General features: G+C 44.8%; 1 protein-coding gene across 1 annotated transcript in view; it reads right to left on the bottom strand.

The window, feature by feature from the left end:
- Nucleotides 1–11,195: 11,195 nt before the first annotated feature.
- PLCB2 (phospholipase C beta 2) overlaps nucleotides 11,196–14,472 on the bottom strand; it is a 73,398-nt gene continuing 70,121 nt past the window's right edge. The window contains exon 32 of the mRNA XM_050954811.1: nucleotides 11,196–13,878. Within this exon, the coding sequence (XP_050810768.1) occupies nucleotides 13,588–13,878 (291 nt within the window). The 3' untranslated portion in view covers nucleotides 11,196–13,587. The remainder of the gene's footprint in view (nucleotides 13,879–14,472) is intronic.

Genomic DNA, 14,472 nt, shown 5'->3' with positions numbered 1-14,472 from the left:
GTTTATGTAACACTTTAAAAATCAGCAAAAGGTTTATATAAATAAAATTTATTATGAAACAAAAGGCAAAAAACTATTATGTACATAGTTTAGTCCTACTCAGTGTCTACTTAGCGCTTCTTGGCTTGTCTCTTGTATTCATTAAATGGAGCATCTCTTGTCACTGTCCAGCAATAGTCTGCAAGCACTGATGGGCTCCATTTGCCCTGATAGCCTGCCAGGAGATTCCACTGCTGTAGTCTGGAGCCCAACAGCTCTGCCTTACTCTTGGGTAGTTCCAAATCCCTGACAAGGTCATTCAGTTCGCCTTGTGTTATGAGGTGTGGTTCAGAGGAGGAGGATGGGAGAAAATGTGGGTCCTGTGACATTGATGGTTCAGGACCAGAAGTTTCATCCTCTTCCTCGTCTGACTCAAGTGAGAATGATTCTGGTGCATCAGGAACCGGCAGTCCTTCTCCGTGGGGTACTGGGCGTATAGCTGATGGAATGTTTGGATAATGCACAGTCCACTTTTTCTTCTTTGACACACCTTTCCCAACTGGAGGCACCATGCAGAAGTAACAATTGCTGGTCTGATCTGTTGGCTCTCTCCAAATCATTGGCACTGCAAAAGGCATAGATTTCCTTTTCATGTTCAACCACTGGCGAAGATTTGTTGCACAAGTGTTACAGCATGTGTGTGGGGCCCACCTCTTGTCCTGATCTCCAATTTTGCAGCCAAAAGAAAGGTGATAGGCTTTCTTAACCAGAGTGGTTATACTGCGCTTTTGTGATGCAGAAGTCACTTCACCACAAACATAGCAGAAGTTATCTGCACTGTTCACACAAGTATGAGGTATCTCTGCTCACTTTGGCTAAACAGAAATGTGTCCCTTTGCAAAATCAAACACTGACAAATAAGAGAGCACGACACTGTATGATTTCTAGAGCTGATATAGGGCAATTTGTTCAGCAGAGTGATGTAAGCTTCGTTATGATTGCATCATCCATGACTTCTAGGAATAACATGATGCAATTAATATCATGTATGACGCAATACCAGCTTCAGATTGCATCATTCATTGTTTTGCCTAAAAAGCAAGTACTGTCCAAACCAGTCATAGATTTATTCATAGATCCAGTCAAAGATGTATTTTAGTCATTTCTGCTTTAAATTGAGATCCCTTCCCTTTATAACTCACTTATCCTCCGCCATTCCCAAGTCAAGGGTCGTATATACTGACCCAATAGCATATCTTGAAAACTAGAGCCGATCAACAATTTTAAGCATCATTTTCGTTCTCAGTGACCCAGAATTAGTAAAGTTGGACTACATTTATTTCAGAAGCATTTTGGCTGTAGAGCAGTGTAATTAATAGGGGGCCCATGGAGCTGCTTGGGGCCATAAGCAATTAGTTAGTCTGCTTATGCCTAGCAGGGGCTCTGCCTCTGACCCCCCCAGCCTAGGATTGCCAATTTTGGTTGGACATATTCCTGGAGGTTTCATTACATGACATAATAAGAACATACGAATGGCCATCTAGCCCAATATCCAGTCTTCTGACAGTGGCCAATGCCAGGTGTCTTAAGGGGAATGAAGAGGTAATCATCAAGTGATCCATCATGTTGCCCTTTCCCAGCTTCTGGCAAACAGAGGATAGGGACAACATCCCTGCCAATCCTGGTTAATAGCCATTGATGGACCTATTCACCATGAACTTATCTAGTTATTATTTGAGCCCTGTGTAGTCTTGGCCTTCACAACATCCTCTGGCAAAGAGTTCCACAGGTTGACTGTGCATTGGGGTGAATCTTTAATTAAAATTAATGATAACCAAGATAAGATTAATTAAAAGCCTATTTTACATAGTCTATGGCTGGACCTAGATCTGCCGGTGGCAGGGCTGGGGCTGGGATTTAAAGGGCTCAGAGCTCCCTGCTGCTGCTCTGGGAGCCCAGAGCCCTTTAATCCCACCCGCAGCTTCGGCAGCTGGGATTTAAAGGGCTCAGAGCTCCCTGCTGCTGTGGAGAGCTCAGAACCCTTTAAATCCTGCCCACAGCTTCAGCGGCTGGGCTGGCTGGGGCCAGGATTTAAAGGGCTTGGACATCCCTGCAGCTGTGGGAGCCCTGAGCCCTTTAAATCCCAGCTGGAGCTGCGGTGGGGGCCAGAACTCTGCAGCAGCTGGAGCCCCAGGCCCTTTAATTTGCCTGTGAGCCCCGGAGGCACACACCCACCTCTGCAGCTGGGGTCCCCACATTAATTTAAAGACCCTGAGGTTCCCAGCCACAGCTGGTGCCCCAGAGTCTTTAAATCTTGAGAGGCCCTGCCTCTTCCGGTTGAGGCCATGCCTTTTCCAGATGAGGCCACGCTCCCTCAGGACTCCAGCAGTAAGGGTAAGTCCTGTAAATTATTTTCACCCCTGTCTAATTGGCTTAATTGGTTTCCAATCTGTAGCAGCCTCTCTTCCCTCTAAAGGGAATAAGGCTCTCATTATCATGGGGCTTACATATCTCTCACCTATCACTCTCCTGCAGCCCTTTGGCCATGCTATGTCACAATACTTATAAATGATGGCTGGAAAGCTAGCCCACTGGGGGCCCTAAAGAGGAATATTTTGTTCATTTTATATATATGGGGTTATATATAGTTGTTCATTTTAAAACTGTGAAGATGCTTCTACAGAAGGCTTCTATGGAAGCCTTAAGTCACTGCCTACCTAGAGAATGACAACAGAAATAAGGCTAAATCAGCAAATTACATGCATTTTCTCGGTATTTGCTTCTGAATTTTTGGTTGACTGCATATGCATAAAGATGTGTATCACTTTATCACAGTGATGGTCATTGCTAAATGAAGCTGATTAGCTTCAGGCTTCCAGCTAATGTCTGTAAAGTGCTTTGAAAATGTGAAGTGGCAGTGCAAATAATAAAGATAACAATACCAATGCACTGCAAAGGGAGCTGCTCCTTCCCAGCCAGCTCTTGGGTGGGAAAGGAAGGAGCAGACCAACCTCTAGCTCCTGCTCTGAACAGAGTGTAGGGAAAGACTGATGTAACCCTTCTGCCCCTCTGAGCTGGCAGCAACAAGGGCCGGGTTCAGTATCCAGGGGTTCCGTTTCAGTAACACAATGCATAACCGGCTCGAGCCCCCACTCAGTGACCTGGGACACTCACATACCACACCCCCCTGGGCGCCTCTAGGAGGCAATACTTCCCCTCTCGCAAGCACGGAGTCTGAGTGTAGCAAAATCTTTTTAATAAAGGAAGGAATCAATGCGGCATCCCATTGGAGAAACACCACAAACAGGGTTATAACACAAACCATAAACAAAAACCCACCTCCAAGTACGTTTGGCACTGTCCTTTTTCCCCTTAGGGTTTTAAGTCCAATCACCCCAAAGTCCAACAACCCAAAAGTCTCTGGTCAATGCCACCCCAGAGTTCAAGAGTTTATCTGTAGAGGTCCCTCCCCCCAGCCTGGGTAGAAAGGGGCACCTTATGTGGTCCAGGGCCAGCTGCCCTGCCTCTCCATGGGTTCTGCTTCTGCCTTCTCCACGAACTGCTCCGCTTTACCAGCTGCTCCACTCTGCTCCTCCAGCCGTCCTCAGAAACTGCTCCGCTCCACCAGCTGCTCTGCTCCATGAGCTGCTCTGCAAACTGCTCGGCTCCGCTCGCTCAGTGGGCCACTTCACCCGTCCCACAGCTACTCCGCTCTGCCAGCCGCTCTGCTGCCACCAGCTGTCCCGTGGTCCGCTCCAGCCATCCCCGCAACTGCTCCACTCCACCAGCTGCTCTGTTCCACAGTATAACTTCAGGCTTCCCCACTAGTTAGCACAGTACTCAGTGCTCTCAGCTCAGTTATTTCAGCTCTTTAGTGATTTCAGCTCTTAGTGGGGGGAGCCCCAGTGCTAGTGCACCATTAGCCCAAAGTGATTTTAGCTCAGTAACCTGTATTTAGATTCTTGAGGGAATAAAAAAAAATCAACTCTGACATTCCACAGTGGAAAGAGGAGGGGGTGGAGCTGGTGCTTCTGGCTCCACAAGGAGACTGCACCACCAGGCACAGATACCTATCCCCAGCCTCTCTCAAATCACTGGGTTTTGGAACCCATGTCCCTTGTCTAGCAAGTACCACCCAACTGAGGGTGAGTCATTTGTCACCAAGCAGTCCCACAGCTCAGCAGTCTGGGATAGGGTAGGCATGCCTATGCAAATACACTCTCTGAAATTCTTTCCACCAGATGTCAGGGTAGAGCTTATCCTGACTCTGCTTACACTGATCTTGAGCCAAGCCTCCCACCTGAAGGAGTTATCCTTATTGGGCAGTTTTCTCCTGCACTTCAATGCCGAACTGCCACTAGGGAGCCTGCACAGGAAAACTGGAGACTAGGAGACAAGTCCCCCACACTGTGTCACTTGTTTAGAATTTACCTTTTGAAAAAGTCCATATTCTGGTCTCTTGCACAGAGTAGTAAAGAGAATGTGAGCATGAAGAGAATCTAAAAATTTTCTAAAGATCTAGGCCCAGCCATATACTATGTAAAATAGGCTTTTACTTAGTCTTATCTTGGTTATCAGTAATTTCTCTTTTTCCATCACCAGCCTCAAGAAAGCCAACTGCCATTCCACCTTGCGCTATAATCTCATCAGATATCCTACACCAGCATTTCTCAAATGTGGCCACCAGGGGCTTTTCTTGCTGCCACAGCAATCTGGGCTGTGATGGCAGGGGGGTGGGGTGGGAGGAAGTAGTCTCTCCCCCCCTTCCTCCCTTGCTCATGGATGCTCTACCTTGGTGTTGATTGCTGAGGCTGCCAGCAGGGGTTGGGTCCTACCCCCCTCTGGAGACACCTGAGGCACAACCTGCAGGAGCAGGCAGCTGGTGAGTTCCCCACCTTCCCAGGGATGGTGGGGCTCAGGCTTTGGGCTTCCACTCTGGGGTGGTGGGGCAGCAGGCTCTGGCCGAGGGGCTTTGCGCTCCAGCTGTGCAGTGGCAGGCCCCAGGCTCTGGCCACGGAGCTTCGGGCTCTGGCTGCAGGAGTTGGGCTCTAGATGCTTGCTACCTCTCCTGACCCCCCATCCAGTCTTTGTCTCCAGTCTTGGCAAGGATGAGTAAGTCTGCTGTGAAAAATGCTGCTTGTGTGTTTGTTAACATCACTTTTCACAACTGATTTACTAGCTAGCAATAAATACATTACAATGGTTTGGACTTGTGTATATACGTATTTATTTTTTTCCTAATGCTAATTAAATATTTTAGGAAAAAGTGTGAGCCATCACCACACTCTGAGGCCCCCACCAAAAAACTGTCCTGAGAACCTCTGTACACTATACAGGGTCTGGGCTGGTCTGTATACTTGGATAGAGCTGCAAGAATGCTGCAGGAATAAATGGTGTTAGCAATTCAGAAGATGGTATTATTTCCACAGAATCTTTTGAAACTGTGTCCTGTGATACTATGGGACACTGTGCTGCTAATGGTATCACCTCTCAGAGAGGGCATAAAAGAAAATTCCTTGTCACTTATAATAATTAAAATTTGTATAGTACTTTTTACACAAGTAGATCTATTAGCCTATGTCCTGGCTGCATCCCACTTGGCTAATTTCAACTGGAGACGCATTACCAGATAGTATACTATAAAATGCCTAGTCACGATGGTAGCTAGGTTGCTTTACTTTTCTCCCTAAGAACTGTTATATGGTGTTGCTGACGCAGAATGTATTTTGCATTCTGCCTCAGATGTAGTGTCATTTTAATAGTAAGCAAGTGATCCTAATATACACAGTCTGCCAAGCGCATTTGGATCTTTTTGGAAGAGGGATGCAACAGTGTACCTTAAATGCATTCCCTGTGTTTCATCCAGCTCTCTGTATAACCTGGCTGTCAGGGAAGCTATGTTGCTGCTTCATTTTATGACTGAAGTTGCACAGTAGAAACTTGTGCAGTGCAGTGACATGAGTCATGCTCTTGTTTTTTCTCTGCTTTTAAAAAGGGCTATTTGTATCCCATAACATTAAATATAACTCCTAAAATTACTTTCTCATATATCACTGAGCAGTCATATCCTCCTTCAGCCTTGATTGTTTGGAAAGGCAGATAGCTCCTCCTTCAAGAAAGCTCAGCGAGACAGGCTGTGGCAAGGAGCGGAATAATACCAAAGAAAATTTGTCATTTTCCCTAGTGTTGCCACTCCAGCAGAATGTCATCGCCAGCTTTGTATCAACTTGTCAAGGAATTAATAAGCAACTTGGATATGATGACTAATGGAATTAAATGAAAAGCAGAGGAGGGTATTGGCTACATGTTTCGACCATGCAACTTTATCCTTAGAAATCTTGCAGCTAATTTCAGGGCTCCATGTGAATAGTATTGTGGAAACTGTACTAATGATAAGGTGTGGTTGGGGAACACTGTCAGCGTAGTTGGAAAGATCCCTGGGACTGATGGTGAAGAGAATGGAAAGTCTCTCAGGGACCAGCAGGTAGTTCTGTTTTGTTCTATTCACTTTTGTCTTGGAAGACAAAAAAGAAGAGTCGCTGCCCCTCCTGTACTGTTCTGGCTCTTCGTGTATGTGAGTGACGTTGGCCCGTACAAAGGACAAGTGACCTGTTGCTTCTGCTAGCTTAGGAATTAGTTCTTCTTTAGTTCATGGGGTAGAAGCTTGTGTTTTGACAACTGAAGAGCCAGTGTTCCAGTCCTGGCTTCTCACTCTTGTGCGTCTGTAGATGTGGATTTATTACCCTCTGTTCTTCCATCTCATGAATGGTACAGGAGTGAGAGCTCTAAAGTAAAACTGCTAATCTGTGGCATGCTTAGTAAATCTGGCCTCTCTCTTGTGGCAGTCCCATTGTTTACTGGTGGAATTCTCCATTTCCAGGTCTAGCCCCAGGTGTAGAGGGCAGAGGACTAATTAACATGTTCCTAATTTCAAAACAACTGAGGTTCTCAGATTGAGCTGATTTTTGAGTGAAAATAATAAACTGCTTCCTGGCTCTAGCTCCACTCCACTGAGGTGTGCCTTAGGTCCTCAAGCCTCAGTGGTTGAGTGAGGTTCCAGCAGATGAGAGGGAAATCGTTCCAGAAAAGCAAAGGAATTGGTCTGACTGGACAGCAATGAGGATGTTACTGCTTTATTTATATTAACATGAGGTACCAACCATGGATTATGAAAAGCACTGGTCTCAGGAGGAGTAGAGCTATTATTATTATTATTATTATTACTTGTAGTGCCTGGAGGTCCACTCTGATGGAGGAGTCTGCTAAGCCACTATGATGAAGCATGAAGGGATAATAAATATGTGATACGTACCTACATTGGCATCAGATGTGCTTTGTAATTCAGGGGTGTGGGGGGGAGAAGGCAGCAACAGAGAAATCCAATTCCAGTCTTTCCCAGCAGCTATTCCTGTGAACCAGTGATGCAGAGAACGTTGGAGTAAAGCAGAGAAAATGGAGTAAAATACTGAGTTTATTGACGTAGTGTTGATAATCAATGTTCCAACATACGGAATCAGCTAAAATGTTTCTTTTGTGAACTCACGTACTGAATAGCTGTGACCCAGGTGCACAGCTCCCTATGACAGTGCAGTCAGAGGTGGATCCCCACTGCTCATTCTGACAGAAAATTCATCTTCATCCAGGTCAATGTTTATTGGCTCAGTTCTCTGGAGTGCTCCAATCAGCATATAAGAGCAGTCTGTTTTTAGTATTCCCATACCAGGTTAGTCTATGAATTGTATTTGTATGTGTATGAAGTATAGGAAGACACAGATTGGGGTTAGCATAGTAGGATCTGCCACAGAACATTTAGCTTCAAGATATCTGTATTTAGCTATGCAGCTATTACATCTGAGAGAACAGGAGGCACCTCTCACATACACTGTCACAGCATTGGCCTCAGTTATCTTAGCGCCGCCAAACTTCTTGTTACCCCCAGAGTGTATGTATATGAGTTGGGGAGGGGGGCGCAGTTTAATGTGTATAAAAGTATTTAAACCTACGTTCATTTGGACAGCTGAATACGACTTTGTGAATGCCCCACTGCACCATATTTTGATATCTAACAGTGCAATGCAGACAACGCTGGTTAGTCATATGTAAGTTCTAGTTATAATCAGGGATTTGGAACAATCACATTTTTCAATTGTTCCGCTCTGGGCATAAAATCTACTGGTCCACGCTCCAGCTCCGGGCTCCGCTCTAAAGCCCTGGTTATAATGACAAAACTCCTTTGGTTAATAAATATACAGTTTTTTTAAAAATCAGACAATACTGGTGGCTGGTTGTTTTTATTTGAAAACATTTTTAAAAAGTAAGCACAAGCTTACAATTTCATGTTGACTTGCACATTTAGTACATAGTTCTAATGAGCAGCCAATAATTAGTATTATAAATTAAAATATATACATATAAATGAGATGCTAATAACAAATACCTATTACTATTGGGGAAAAAAGGCAGCAAGGTTTGGAGTTTGTGCACATTACAGATTTTGTCAATGTATCTGATTAAAAAGTAGCCATGTCTCTGTAAGTGACATAAGTATAATTATTTTGATACCCATAAGTTTTATGGCTAACCTATCTCATGATTTACTAAGCTGTTTATTAACAAATTGGATCAATAATTATGCCATCTTTACAAGCCAATAAAGAAAGTCAGAATTCATTTCATTTTTTTATTCACAATATCAGTAGAGTGAGATCTTAGCGTGGTGCATTATATTTGTTGGCTGAGATGTTTGGCTATGGCACAAGGCCTGTTTTAATGGCCCAGACAATTTTTTTCTACATATTTGGGCCTGCAAACCAAAAATTCTGCCTTCCACAGCCCACTTTGGCTTGAGGGCTGTTGATGTTCATGAACTGGACCATGCAATGGACATATTGCAGCCTAGCACAATTTAGTGTTTTAAAAAACAGATGATTTTGGCCAGTGATGCAGCTACATTTTTAGATGAGTTCAGTTAGTTCCTGAACGTGCATGGGAGCTGGTTCTGTGATGAATGAGGTGCTGGTTCTGGGCAGGCCTGGCTGTGATCCAAGGAAGGGACTATGAAGACTTTAAACAAGGTTTGGTTTTTGCTGCTGCTGAGCTGACAGTAGCTGTACATGTATCTAACGTGCACACATATATCAAGTAGCTGGTCGTGAACATGGGAAACAGCAATGATTTCAGCGTAGTTTATACCAACTTTTTTTCTAACTTCTTCAGTCTACTTTTGTTTGATATGAACTGTGACAAAGTAAACTGAGTTGGGTTTCGTTAAGCTTTGGTACTGGCCAACTGCAGCACATTTCCAGATTCACCCATGATTAGTATTGCTGCTACAGTTATTTCTGTAGGCATATCAATAGAAAGATCCCTCCGTCTCTTGGGACTCCCTTTTTTTGGTATAACTAGAGATGAACCCAAGAGGCAGAATTTGGATCCAGATAATGAAAATCCTTCAAGTTCTGGGATGCCCTCTCCAGCTGGAACTGCCTTTTTAAATTAAATATAACTGTGCGTCTTCGTTGGAGTTCTCTCGTTATTCAGGTTCATGAGAAGGAAGCAAGAAAAAGAGTAGGTGAGGATAACCCTGGACCCTTGATTTAAGGGTCAAGAATGACATTCTGGTGGTATAAATTGCTTTGATGTAAACAGAGTTATCAATAGAGTGTGGAAGTCAGTGGACCACTGGAAGGATTACATGCCTGAGAAACATACTACATTAAGAATAGCCTTCCACTTAACTAAAACTTTATTTAAGAAATGCACAGTGGGGGCAGCATCTCAGCCAGCAACATGGAAAATAACAGAGCTGTGAACATATATAACTGAGAACAATGGAAGCTTAATGTTCTCGTTGTCACACACCTGTACTGTAGTCTATTCCATTCCCACTAGTTTGCCCCACATTCAAGAAAAAAGTGTGTCAGAAGTTTTATAGAAATGTTTTATTTTCCAGAAAATAAATATGTCACAAATTTACTATACACAATCCCACTCCTGTTATTTAATAATATCAGTGCACATCTCATGCAAATGCAGTGCTACAGAGGAGGTACATTATCTCCCTTACCCAGCCATTAAACCAGATTTAGAACTTCTCTGTAGTATCAAATCTGAGCTAATTTCATGTCTATCTACATTTTGTAATGCATTCATCACGGGAGTATCCAGTATAATAACCACCATTTTTTGTAGAACCACTAAAACTAAGCCTGCCTCTCCAAACACGATACAGATCCGGAGAGAACATTTCTACAAAACAACAGTGTAGAAATGTTGTTGTGGGATAGCACTTGGTGTCATTAAAAAAAACAGAAAATGGGGAAAAGTAGCAGTCCTACAGAAACAGTATGTGAAAGTGTATGCTTGTCCCACTTCCTTTCATTAAGTCTCACTGTTTCCAAATGAATGACTTGCGGGGCTGAATGACTTATCAAGAGATAAATGCAGTGGCATTAACACATGTTATCATGTAATAATGTAAAGATTATTGCTTCCAATAGCATCAACTGCACTGCTTTCACAAGATAACGTGTAGCAAATCAGCAGTGTTCATAAATCCCACTTCATTGCTGTACGGAGCAGGAAAAGAATTGGGGGCAAGCATGCAGAAATCCTGGAAACAGCCATTGTAGAACTGGCATTAGGGTTATTTGCTAGCACTGTCCCAGTCCCTGGTGTAGGAGTTGTGTCAGCAAAGAGGGGGCATGACAAGCGTGCACTGAACTATGCTATTCTATGCTTTCCAGCATCCAGAGGCTGAGGAGGTTGCTCGAATTTACACTGAGGACCAGGCAGGGCCTTGAACAGTCATAGAATACAGGGCATGCAAAGGTCACCTTCCACACATTCCCCCCTCCCCCTCCTCCTGCCCCACGCGCAGAAATGAGTAACTGGGAATATGGCCCATGATGTTTGGTTTTGTTTACCGTATGCTAGAAAGCTTTGTATTACCTAGGAGTGAAAGTAACTTAAAGAACTTACTGGTACGCTGGAGTCCTGAGCGGGGGTGTGGCCTCAAGCAGAAGAGGTGTGGGCTCAACCAGAAGAGGTGGGGCCTTTCAAGATTTAAAGGCCCTGGGGCTCCGGCTGTGGCTGGGAGCACCACCCAAGCCCCACTGCCGGAGCTCCAGCAGCACTTTAAAAAGCCTGGGGCTCCCTGCAGCGGCCAGAGCCTCTGGTCCTTTAAATTGCTGCCAGAGCCCCGCCGCCCCGCGGCTGTGAGCCCTGGGGCTCAGGGGTGAATTAAAAGGCCCGGGGCTCCAGCCGCCACAGAGCTCAGGCCCTTTAAATCACTGCGGGAGCCCTGCTGCTGCTACCCTGGGGCAGCAGGGCTCGGGTGGGGATTTAAAGGGCCTGGTGCTCCTGCCACTGCAGGGAGCCCTGGGCCCTTTAAATCCCTGACGGAGCCTGGCTGCCGGGACCCTGGGGCTCTGGCAGCTGGGCTTGGGCAGGGATTTAAAAGGCTTGGTGCTTCTGCCACTGTGGGGTAGTGGTGGCGGGGCTCTGGCAGCAATTTAAAGGACCAGAGGCTCTGGCCGCTGCAGGGAGCCCCAGGCCTTTTAAAGTGCTGCTGGAGCTCCGGCAGTGGGGCTTGGGTGGTGCTTTAAAGGGACCAGGGTTCCCTGCAGGGGCCAGAGCCTCTGGCCCTTTAAATCGCTGCCGGAGCCCTGCAGCTGCTACCCCTCAGTGCTTCGGCTGCCAGAGCTCCGGCGGTTATTTAAAGGGCTCAGGGCTCCCTGCAGCAGCTGGAACTCTGGGCCCTTTAAATCATCGCCAGAGAAGCCGGTCCGGTCCGGCACAGTGTACCGGCTCTTGCCGGTATGCCATACCATACCAGACTGGCTTACTTTCATCTTTGAGTATTACCCAAGAGCAGCAGCAGCAAATGGACACTAGGTCTCAGACAATCTAAGGGTCACATACTCCCATTTCCAGTCAAAAATGCAGGAAGTCTTAAGGTCAGAACTAACATACTTCAGAATTAAGCTGTGTAACTGAAGATGTGTATTATGCCCTTCAGTCTGCAATTACAGTTAGAAATAACTACTGAAGAAGTCAGGAATCTGCAGCTACTGTAGGGAAGACGCTACAGACTGCACTGTTACACATAGTGCATGGCAGCATGTGTGCCAAAGGGTAAACAGCATAAAAAACCTCCTCGAGCCCATAGCAAGCTGAGATAAAGGCCACAAACCTCCTGTGTAGCGTATGTACTGAAGGAGTTTCTCTTCCCTTATTCCTCCCACACTGTATACGTCTTCAGACTGCACCGCCTGCAGGAGAGTTTGCCGAGCTTTTGTTCTAATACATTGGTACAGACGCATAGTGAATAGGAGGTTTTAGCTTGCGCACAGAATTTTGAGGCAGGTTTTGAAACAAATTGCTGTACGTTTTGGTAGGCCAGCCAAGGGAACAGGTGGCCTTACATTATGAGGAACATTCATGGAAACGCTGTTTATTTACCCTTAAGATAAATTAAGTTTTCAAAATTGTGACTATATGCTTCTATAAGGGCCCCAAATGTGGAGTTATCATAGCTTCATTAGAGAATCTTGATGGGGCTCTGTAGAAAACTTTATGGAATGTCCACAGAGAATTGGACAGGAGTTCTTTAGGTTATTGTATAGTAATAAATGGGAGAAATTGTGCATTTCTCGGCATAATTTCTACAGGTAATAGAAAGCCCTTACAGATTTTCTGTCTATACATTCTATGAGGGGTCAACCCAAGTCTAAATGGGTCCCATAAAACCTGTCTGTAGAACCACCAGCTTCCAAAAGATACAGCAGAAGTGAAAAGTAGTCACTAGGAAAAAGAAGACATTTTAAAAAAATCTAGAAAACTGATCATAGAGTACTCTCTTTCCATTTCCTAGGGGTTTTTTTCCACTGCAATTTATCTAAAATCTTGTGTGAACACCAGCTTAATGCCCTTTGAGATTCTTCTTTCCTCTGCCAATAGGAGAAATCCATGGAGACAGCACTAGTCTGTTTGAGAGAGGGAAAATGTTGCACTAATGGCATGAGGTTCTTTAAAGTGACATTCCAACTCGCTTCTAGTTTGTGGAAAGGCCTCCTATAAACAGATCAAATTTGATGAAGTCTGAGATAATGAAGACAAGCAAGCTGTGTCAGAATTGCCAGTCATGAAGCCACTAATGCTCCTGAAATACCTGCTGCTAATGTCACACCCCCACAGCCCAGTCCCTCTCACAGCCTGCAAAGAAATCTTCCACTCCACACTCACACCTTTGACCCTCCCCAAAATGCTTTGCGGTGCTTGCAACAGCGTTAGCAATATGCAGTGCAGATCTGCCTTCCCAGGGGACCCCCAGAGGGAGGGAGCCTTGGTGGTGTGACACTAAACTGGAGAGGAAGGCAAAGTGTTTCCTACAGACCAAACCTCCCATCTACGGGTGATCCCATAAAATCTCTTCTCTTCCACATTTTGAAAGACAGCGAAGAAAGTAGTAAGTTTCTGGTGAACTTCCCTGGCTGGGTAGTCTTCTGAGTAGATTAAGTTTATTTCATGTCCATAGCTTTACTGTAGCCCCTATTAATGTTTGAAATAAGCTTCCAGAAGCAGAATAAGGATTAGGAGAAGCATCTCTCATAATCTGCTTTCCCGATATTGGTCAGACAACTCAACTTTTTGGGTCTGAGCTATGGAGGTCTCAGCCCTGGATGTCTCAAGCCCTGATATCTCAGTTACAGGTACCTTTCCTTCTGATTGGTTCTTACAGCCTTGTTTTTCTTCACTGCTAGTGTTCAGGGCTTCTTCCTTCTTGATATTAGCCTCCAGAGGGAAGCAGACCTTCACACAGTTCCTTACCAAATCTTGTACCTCCATGCTAAGAATTTTCATTTTCTCCTCATACTCTGCCAAGGCCTCCTTCTGGAGCTGCAAATAGGAAAAAAAAAATCAGTCACTCAGTAAATGAGAGGCATGTGTCCTGGTGTCACACTTGGAACACAGAAGAAGCAATGTAAAGTTCGTTCCAAACTGGGTTTTTATAGAATTCTTAATTTGAAAAGTGAATTTAGTGCTGGTGAGAGGGCTGGGATTTTAGCAGTGGAGGCTGAAATTCTTTAATCACAGAACACATACATTAAGGCAGTGACTGTGTAAACTTCTCATCAGAGTCCCACCATGTCTCAATCCTGTTTTGGGAGGCTCATCTTACGACGGGAGAGGGCAATTTATTGTCCATAGCTGAGGCAATCTTGGCCTCTCTGGTGGGGACTGTAATAGGGGTCCAGTTATAATTGTATTTTTTATATTTGTACCATAGTCTGCTGAAAAATTGAACTGTGATCACTAACTCACTTCACATTGGCCATCAAGAAGCATTCCAGATAGTAATAATTTTTGGTCTCTATCAACTTGCATAGGTTGACATTGATGCAGTGACCTAGAGATAAGCTTCATGTTCTCCAAATCATACCATTTCTGTGTAACTTGTATGGGATGTGTCTGAAGTGGGGACTAATCATA

Source organism: Gopherus flavomarginatus, chromosome 5 (assembly GCF_025201925.1).
Source record: "Gopherus flavomarginatus isolate rGopFla2 chromosome 5, rGopFla2.mat.asm, whole genome shotgun sequence".
NCBI lineage: Eukaryota > Metazoa > Chordata > Testudines > Testudinidae > Gopherus > Gopherus flavomarginatus.
Note: the sequence above shows the minus strand (reverse complement) of the source record. Positions and strands in the feature narration are given on the sequence as shown.